At 49.0% G+C, this 9,688-nt stretch overlaps 1 protein-coding gene across 2 annotated transcripts; it reads right to left on the bottom strand.

The window, feature by feature from the left end:
* Positions 1-735: 735 nt before the first annotated feature.
* LOC125524064 lies at positions 736-5,729 on the bottom strand. 2 transcript variants are annotated; one of them, XM_048689137.1, is made up of 5 exons: positions 5,560-5,729; positions 5,370-5,463; positions 2,780-3,115; positions 1,848-2,338; positions 737-1,074 (listed from the first exon to the last, which is right to left on the bottom strand). In XM_048689137.1, the coding sequence occupies exons 3-4, from the start codon at positions 3,107-3,109 to the stop codon at positions 1,850-1,852; spliced, it is 819 nt and encodes a 272-aa protein (XP_048545094.1). In that variant the 5' UTR covers positions 3,110-3,115; positions 5,370-5,463; positions 5,560-5,729; the 3' UTR covers positions 737-1,074; positions 1,848-1,849. The 2 variants fall into 2 exon arrangements, with proteins under 2 accessions (XP_048545095.1, XP_048545094.1); XM_048689138.1 differs by lacking the exon at positions 5,560-5,729 and having other exon boundaries at positions 736-1,074; positions 5,370-5,458.
* Positions 5,730-9,688: the final 3,959 nt, after the last annotated feature.

The following is a 9,688-nucleotide window of genomic DNA, read 5'->3' as shown; positions in this document are numbered from 1 at the left end:
GGTGGCAGACAATGCCAGCCAAACTCAATACCCCCCGATAAAGTGTTGAGAAATTGTGGTGAGAAATTTGCTCTACCAGTTTCCGACAACGCAATAAAATCCAATCTATGCTCGATGGATGCTTCTGCAAGAAGCCTTCTTTTAGCCAAGTCCTTAAGACCTCTGCTATTCCAAAAGATTCCTCTCATAACTCGTCATGAAATTTTTTAGCCGTACGAATCCTAGCACTCCTATGTACTGCGAATGTCGGGTAGATCTTGCGCTTCCATTTGCGCTTAGGGCTGGTCCTCATGTCCACCCGGTCCTCTCTCCCCGTTTCTGGAGGTCTTACCACATCAATCTCGATACTCTCATCCTCCTCTTCCGGCTCTGTGAGGGGAGGAGCGAGATCGGCACAAAAATCATCGAGCACCCGGACTCTCAAAGCATCAATCTCAGAGTCATTCATGGGTTTGACGGCAGCTAAGTTATGAATCATATCTAAAGCCCTCTCGGCCTCTAGATCTAGCAAATCATTGATGGAATTAGAAATTTCACCCTCATTACTACCTAGTGAAATCCCTAACAGCTCGTTTGGCTCCCCTGATTTCATTTCATTTGGCTGAAATGAAATGAAATGAAATCTCTATCAAGATTTCATTTGGCTGAATCTAGATTCCAAATCCAAATTTCATGTTTGGCTGTCACTAGGATTTTGAGGTCAAATCTGTACCAGAACCAAAATGAGCATGAAACTATACCAGCACCAACGCACTAGCCTTTGTGCTAGGAATAAATAGTATGAACAAATCTGTACCAACACCAACATTGACAGCTCGTTTGTTCACACATGGCAATGTTTTGCATTAAACTGAACCATGCCAATACATATAACTTAAACATGAGACTTTGTAAAAAGTTAATCTTTGCAATACGACAAAGGTTCACAACAACATCAAATGATCATAATCTAGTCAAGGTTACATAAAAACTGAATCTTTGCATTATTAGCACCATCCAAGAAAGATTTTCATTGCTCAAGGATCTTCATTTCTTCGTTCTGTTCGTTCAACATCACACTTCACCCAAAATTTCCTGCAAAATATGATGAGAAATGGTGACATATGGTCTCATAGGGCAATAAACAATCCTTGAACACAATGGTTGGTAGAAATTGCTCAAAGTGAAAGATGAGGATAGCCAAGAAGACAAATCGAAGTGTCACACGATAAGCTTTAGCTTGCAACAATCTCTAGGAAGGGTAAGAAAACTCAACTTGATATAGAAATTTTTCAAAGGTTAACTTGCACTTCATTTGCACAATTATCATGAATCGAAAGGTAATAGCAAAAAACCATCAACAACCGAGTAGGTTAAGTAGGACCGAAACTAAGTCGATAAAAGACTACAGCCACTAAATAAGCATATATCTGGTTGATGTATTCTAGACTAATAATGCCACCTCTCGACCGAAGAAAAAAAGACTAGTTCATAAGAGACCTTCAAACACACTGAATATTTATGTGCATGCAAAATATGTTCATAAAACCTTGTTTCAGGAGACAAGGCAGAACAAGTTGTTCTCAAACATGGCAGGAAAACGTTGTTTTATCAAGCCATGTTTGGGAAGACCTGGCAGGAAAACCTTATTAAGATGATAACATAAAACCTTCTATCATGCTAATCTCAAACATGGAAATAGGTAAGTACATAAATATGATGAAAAGCAAGCAAGCTGCTGCCTCCTCTGCTCCATATTGGCATGACAAAATACAGGACACCCATAATATTGTACTATAACAAACAACTAAGGACAAAATGCAGTAGAGCTTGCTAGCTGGTAACTAATCACAGAACAAGAAACATACCTTCATTGGTTGATTTGCTTGAGGATCCATTTCTTCTTCATCCTTTCAGGCAGCGCCATAAGAGCCTTGAACTTGCGGTCATCTGCTATGAGGAAATCATAAGCTGCTAGCAAGCCATCATCATCCAGTCCCACAATTGCATTGAGAGCGTCAAGTATTTCTTCAGGAGAGGAGGGTTTCTCAGGAGGAGCAACTTGAGCGATATCAGCTTTGTAGGCACTGGTAAAATTATCCAATTTCTCTCCAAGCATAGATGCAATTGAGTCATCCGATCGATATCTTTTCCTCTTCTGTTCCTCGCCGGTTTGGGTTGAAGATGTTGCGGCAGAATCAGTGTTGATGTTGTTGACATTCTCTGCAGCCATTTCCGCTGCACTTTCACCAGCAGTTCTGGCTCCGGTTCCGGTGGCATGATCCTTCGAGAAGACAAGGCTGATAGAGTCCCAAAACTTTATGACCTTGTGCCTGTAGCATGCTGCATCTTTGTTTGCCTGCAACCCATGAAGACAAATAGTCTCATGTCATGGTGGAAAATGAACACACATCCATCCAAACACCAAACACACATCCAAAGAGAAAATCGTAGACTACAGCTAAGATGTAACTCATGTCATGGTGCAAAATCACATAAATAATGGGGAAAACAAGTGCACTGCTGCAAGTTGTGATTGTTTCTCAAGAGAAGGCTGATTACTAATATAATAGCAAAACATAGGGGAAATGATGAGTAAACTACTGATTAGAAGGCTATGCATGAACAAGTATAAGTGCATGTTTTCAAATAAACTTGGCTGAATTCCACATCATGATGGAGAAGGTGGAGAAGGTGTATAAGTGCATGTTTTCGAATAAACTACTTGACCACATGAATGATGAAAATGAATCTTGTGGCCATGCCATGAATACATAGATGCTCAAGATGTAGTGCTTACCTTGACATAGTTTCTCCACACGTCCTCACTATCAACCATAAGCTTGTTATGGATCCAATCCCACCCAAAACCACTCGTTGACAACATCTTGCTGACATTGACATAGTGTCTATCAATAGTCTTGCACCTTGATATGACATTCTCCTTTATGATATCCACATTGCACTTGGCTCGAACATTCTTGACAACTGCAGTGTAAACATGTGGCTTCCACCCATTTTGAGCACGATCCCCTCTATTGTAATGCTCCACGAACACATTCAGCATTGCTTCATCCATTTCATCCGTCCAGGTAAGGTAGTTTCTACCTCCTTTCTTCTCCACATCCATATCTTCCTGCAAGCAACAATATATGTATGAGACAAACGTAGAATCCAGAGAGAGAGAGAGAGGGGGGGTTCATAAATAGGCATATGAAATATATGAACATACAAATGAATGAAATCAATGATTGGCTCCCCCGCGTCTCCTTTGGTAATCTGCCCACATTTGATTAGCTAAGGTATCTCGCTTGTTGTTCCACTCAGTTGTTGATTCAACATGTCTAATCATGTTTGGTTCTTCAGGATGTTCGATGGCAGCAACATTTAACTGATTATCCACGTCAATTAGCATTATATCATCCATCTCTCTCTGCCTATCTCTTAGAAAGTTATGCAATATGCAGCAAGCATTAATGACACGGATCTGCGAGATGGTATTATTGGCGTGTTAATAAAAAAATAAAAATAAACGGAGGCTTGGTTTTGCAAAATACTATGTGATACCTGATTCCGTATGCGAAAAAATGAACTAGTCCTCAAAATAGCCCATCTCATCTTTAGTAGACCAAAAGTTCTCTCTATCACATTCCTAGCTGATGCATGTCGCAGATTATATAACTCTCTTGGAGTTTGTGGGTTATTTCCATTAGCCACCCATTCTTTCAAATGGTACCGGACTGACCGGTATGGAGCAAAGAAGCCCGGACCATTAGTGTACCCAGCATCTACAAGGTAGTATTTTCCTAATGTTTGCAAAAATAACAAGTATTAGATATTATATTTACATTGAAATATCATAACTTAGTTGTTCTACCGTACCAAGACAGAGAATTACCATGTGGAACTCTAAAAGCGTCTTGTCGTGACATTGCATCTCGCAACACTCGTGAATCAGATGCAGAACCTTCCCATCCAGCTAAGACATACAAAAACTTCATATTCCGGTCACAAACACCAAGCACATTAGTGGTCACATCTTGCTTTCTATTCCTGTATCTGCCTTGCTTGAGAGCGGAAACACGGACATCAACATGTGTGCCATCTAAAGCTCCTAGCCCATCTGGAAACCATTTCCATCTACTATCCTCGGGCTGCTCAGCTGAAGGGGTTGGTAGCTTTATAAACTCATGAGACAAGGAAAGGACAGCTCTTAAGATCTCATTGAAATGCCTACTGATGGTCTCGAGTGCCCATCTGTACGTGCTTTCAATTAACCGGTATTTCATCCCATGGCTTAGCACTAGCAGAAACATTGTGACTGATTCTTCAACCGACACATAAAATGTGTCCCCCAAACCACATCTTTCACGCAAGATAGCGCACAGGTCCACAAAGGACCGTTTAGTTAGGCGCAAACTATCAAAACAGTGCTTGTTAGAACCCTGATAAATTGATCTAAGCATCTGCTTTCTAATCCTAATCTCCGCCTCATCCTCACTGAAATCATCAAGCTCTCTAATCTTCCTCTGACAATACGTGTGTTGAACTATCGCGACAACCGACACAAAAAATCCAGCAGCTGCCCTCTTCCTTTTCTTTCTCCTCTCATCGCCATGCAATGTGTTAATGTACAAGTCCGACATCTATATTAAGATGAAGAAAATAACAATTGAGAAAGAACTCAAGCTCGATTACTAGTGATACACAAAAAACTCATGCTTATTACTAGTGATACACAAAAAACAGATGCAGTTGCTTGTCAAGAAAGCTTAGATGGAGGAAAAAGATGGGCAAAACCCAAACAGGGTTTATGCTACTTTCTGTTTCACTTTTGTCAGGTGGATGAACAGACCTGCGCCCCCATACTTTTGGAAAAATAGATCATAACAAACAAAACCATCAAGCATTAGAGTTTCACATAAAAAGAAGCTTCAATCGCCATACGATACAATTGACACAGTCTTATTGAACATGTTATTAACACTCTCTCCTAAAACGGAGTGAATCAAAACTATCCTGAACTTGTATTTCAAAACATTATGCTCAAGTATCTAGCTTCAATAACAAGCCCGAATATAAAATCAGCTCAGTCTGGAAAAAACCCAGTCTGATTCAGACAAAAAATCATTATGCAAGCACACTGAAATTGTTCTATACTGAATTCAGACAAAAAATCAGTGTGCAAACATATTGAAATCAGGGGTTCATGTCTGCTTGCGGCCCATACTGAATTGTTCTATACTGAATCCACACAAAAAAATCACTGTCCAACCACACTGACTTTGTTCTATACTGAATTCAGACAAAATAATCAGTGTGCAAAACGCATTAAATTCAGAGATCCATTCTGTTTGCATAGAGGGGACGCAGACACGCTGACCACGTACCACAAAAAGGTCGATCTTCCGGGGTGTGGAGCTGACCGACCGTGGGCTGGCGGAGGAATCGTCAAGAAGTCGATCTTCTGTCCGGATCGGGTGGCTGGATGGAGGTGGGTTCAGGTTAGGGTTAGGGTTCAAGCAGAAAAGATCCACCAGAGAGAGGGAGAGGGAGAAGAGAGGTGGAGGGAGAACCTACCAGGATTTGAGAGCTCGACGACGGCGCTGTGGTCACCGGAGGCAGCACACCATCGAACAGAAAGCTTCGCGTGTAGAGGGGACGGGGGAAGAGAACTCGGGGAGAAGCTATTCACCGGCGGGGGGTGCATCACCGGCGGCCGAGAAGGTGGGGCTCATGGCGGCGGCGGGCGTCAGGGTAGGGTGGGGGAAGGAGGCGAGAGACGAAGGCGTCGGGGTAGGGTGGGGGAAGCGAGCGAGTGGAATCCGGGAGAATGACGGGCGAGGGGCTGGGATTTGGGCCTAGGCCAAGTTTACATCCTCTGGAATCTTAGAATGAAATCCACCCTCAATTCTGTGGCAGCCAAACAAGTATATTCCGGAATTCGCAAATGAAATCCAGCAAATCCGACCCAAATGATGGGTACCAAACGAGCTGTAATTGGTTTGCATTATCAACAATCTCATCGTTCGAAAAATGCAGGATGGAATTAGAAGTGTTCACCGACATACCAGTAGTGACCTAGACGTCACGAAGCTTGGCCGCCCTCATGGCGCAGCGCTGCTGCATGTCGTCTACCTCCGGACGGCCCTGAAGACGACAGCTCAACCGTCGGCCCTCAGACGCCTGGTCCGGGATCCCACCGAACTCTATAACCTCCTCCCGAGTGAAGTTGCCCGGGGAGTGACCTCCTGTCACCCCCCGAACACTCAGCCGGTCTCCACGACCGGAAGAGGGCGCCGAGTCAGTTGATGGGGAACCAAGGGCCACCTGCCCCCGCTCCACATCCACCCCAGGCCGCAGGCCAAGAGTGCTCGCCGGCGCCAACGGTGGGGGCGGTCACCCTAGGCGCGGAAGGTGAAGAGGGCTCCGAGGCCACCCGCCCCGAGCCCCCTCCATAGACCGGACCTGCCACCTACAGTTCCGGCCCAGCAATAGGTGAAGAAGGTGCCGAGGCCACCTGCCCCGGCCCCCTCCCGAAGGTAGATCCTCCCTCACGGTAGCACCAATCGGAGAGAGAGGAGAAGGGGGCGCTGAGGCCACCTGCCTCGAACCCCCTTCAGAGCTCGGAACCACCACCCACAGCTCCGCCGTCTCAACAGTATCCGAGGGAGGCGAGAACACTATCTCTGGACTCCCCTCCGCGCGAGAACCCTCCATGCTCGGGCCCTCAAAGTCCAACGCAGGTAAAGAGTGCTCAAAATCGTCAAAAGACTCCACCCGCTCGCTCCATAGTCTCGGAGGTGCAGTAGCAGGCTCAATAGACCCAAATCTCAGAGTGGTCGACGGCACTGAAGAAGGGGGCGCCGTCCCATCTCCGGTCGTCTGAGCAACAGACCCCGGTCTCTCGGACATCTCTCGTCCAGGATCAGCGGCCGGAGTCTCCTTAACTCCCGCCCCATCATCATCCTCGTGCATATCAATGCCAGTCATAGTAGGTGCCTCAGCAAACAGGCTCTCATCCTCAAACTCAATCTCAAGGTTGTAAACCTGGCCTCGATAAGCCCACTTGACCACATCAGGCACAAACTCAATGTCCAAAATACTAACCAGTAAGCGAGCAACCCCATGAACTCTAGTAAAGGCCATATCCACTCGCTCAGGCTTTCCCACCATGATGCCCAAGCTAGCAACGACCCTAGCATCCTGCATAGGCTTCGAAGGAGCTCCCGAAAAACGCAACCAGGCCTGGGTAAGAGGTTTACCCTGAGGCTCAATCAACTTCCACTCTTGGAACTCAAGGATGCCCTCAGTACCTGGCACTTTGCACATCCCAAAACTCAGCAGCCTCTGTAAATCCTCCACTGTCGGGAACTCAACCCTAAACAAGTTTGCCTCGAGACTGACAAGCTCCCAGTGGAAGTCTCCTGGGGTCAGCTCCCGGAGCCGCTGCAAAATCTGGGTCTCAGAGACTTCTCCTTTAGTCACTTTAACAACCCCAGTTGTCACACTCTGAGCCTCATCAGGAACCTCCCTCTCGATCGGAGACTCAAAAAACATGAGCTCAGCACAGTACACTCCATACATCATCAGAGTCGGTACCTGCTCCCTCAAGAGCAGACATGCCCCCGAGTCATGGGCTGGCTTGCCACACGTATCGCATAAAACTGCCACAGACTCAGCAATGAAATGACCCTTCTCGCCACAGCGGTAACATAACATTCTTTCCTTCTTGCGCGCCCACTTGGCCACCCTGTCCAGATCAGCCCTGTCAGAAGCCTCCACCGACATTGACCCGACCTCACCATTACCAGGAACCTCCACATCAGCCAGTGCCGTCACCACCTCCATAGCCTGGCTAGACAACCCAGGCTCCTCAGTAGCCTCGCCAACAACCGTCTGATCAACAACAACAGAATGCTGCCGTGGACGATAGCGGCCACCTCGACCACCTCGGCCACCACGATTACCACGGAAACCACCGCGGTGACGATGTGCCGGTCCAGACGCCCCTTCGACCAAGCCGCCCGTTGGCCCCAGGAAAGGCCTCTCAGCCGAGCCATCGCTCTGCCAGGCATACCCCGACCACCACCCATGGACGAGGATCCCCGGTGCTGTCCATCACCATAAGCGCTATGCCCATCGTCATGCCACTGACCAAGAGGCGCAGACGAATCTCCCCCACTAGCCGGAGCATGCGGCAACTGTGCCTGCTTCAACACCGGCGCTGCCGAATTCTGCGACTGTCTGGCCACAAAATGCGGCGGTCTGGCCCCGGGCTGCACCGTCACCGGACATAGCTGGACACTAGAAGCAAGAGGAGGCGGTCTCGGAGCGGGAGTGCCCCGGCCCGCTACGGCCGCAGGGCTCGGCACCGGTGGTCGAGGACCCCTCCTTCCTCGTCCCACAGCCGGCTGCGGAAAAGCCACCGGCGTCGGTGGCCGAATGCCCGCAGGCAGTGACCCACGGCCCACTGCGCTTGGCCCTAGCGCGCCGCCCGCTAGTAGCGGTCTAGGGCTGCCGGCCTCCGGCGCCGCCCGGCCGGTCCTTGCACCCGGGAACGGGGCAACACCACCACCAGACCCGGGCATCAGTCCAGTACCACCGCGGCCCGTTCCCGGTGGCGGACCACCCCCGCTGCGGCCACCCCCCACCGGCGGCACTTGCCCTCCGCGGCCAGCACCGCCCGGGGCGCCAGTCTTGCCAGGGGGCACACCACGACCGGCCATGCCGTGGAGAGGGGGGACGCGCCTAGCCCGCCCCGCACCACGGTCAGAAAACTTCGGCCGGCTCGCACCATCGAAAACCCTAGATTGTTTCAAAAGAAGACACCCAGGAAGAACATCGATCGTGCATGGTGGTGTAGAGGAAATCGACGTGCGTGCCTGGTTAGACTGGGCCTCATACCCAGTTAACACAGGCCCAATCCCGCACGGGCCCGGCTCACTCAGAACCGGCCCACCCCTAGGCGCTCCCTGCTCGCGGCCCAGGAGTGCGTTCAAACGAAACTCCCGCATCTGAGAGATCCCGATCGACAGCCCCGCCGGCAACGGTGCCACGGCCGCCGCCGGCCACCGGGACTCACTAGCAGAATGGGTCGATCTCTTCTTCCTGTGAACCTTAATCCATGAATCCGGCCTAATCAAATCAAAAAGAGTGAGGTTTGGAAGGCTAACCTTCGGGAGAGGTCCCTTCCATGGCCTGACGACCGCTGCCGTTTTCCGGTGCACGACGCGACGCACCATCTCCTTCCTCTCGCCCGCGTGAAGCCCAACCCTTGCCGGATCGTCCACCGGCAAGATCCTGTCCACTGTTGAGGCAACCTCGTCCTCATCATAACCTGAAAGGAAAAACTCACAAAATAGATCAGAAGGAGTCGGCGTTGGCAGAGACTCCGCCGGATCTTCCCCGTCCCCGTCCGCCTCGTTGTCATCGGATCCAGCCGCCAACCCGCGGACGAGCCGCAGACCCCGAGGGCAGAGGCCCGGCGATCGCCGCACCGCGTCCCGCGGAGTCACCCGCCCTGTCTCTACACGAATAGGACTCCGGAGTACTGCCCTGCCACATATACGTCCCAGCTAAATTACTAGTGATTTTTCAAATCTAATTAACCGGCAACGCTGATCACCCTTTACTAATAATCCTAAAATGACTCTATGTACGAGTACTTCTCAAACTATAACACGTATGCTTGGAATTATCTCCTCCT

Source organism: Triticum urartu, chromosome 7 (genome assembly GCF_003073215.2).
Source record: "Triticum urartu cultivar G1812 chromosome 7, Tu2.1, whole genome shotgun sequence".
Taxonomy (NCBI): Eukaryota; Viridiplantae; Streptophyta; class Magnoliopsida; order Poales; family Poaceae; genus Triticum; species Triticum urartu.
This window is presented reverse-complemented; position numbering and strand designations above follow the sequence as displayed.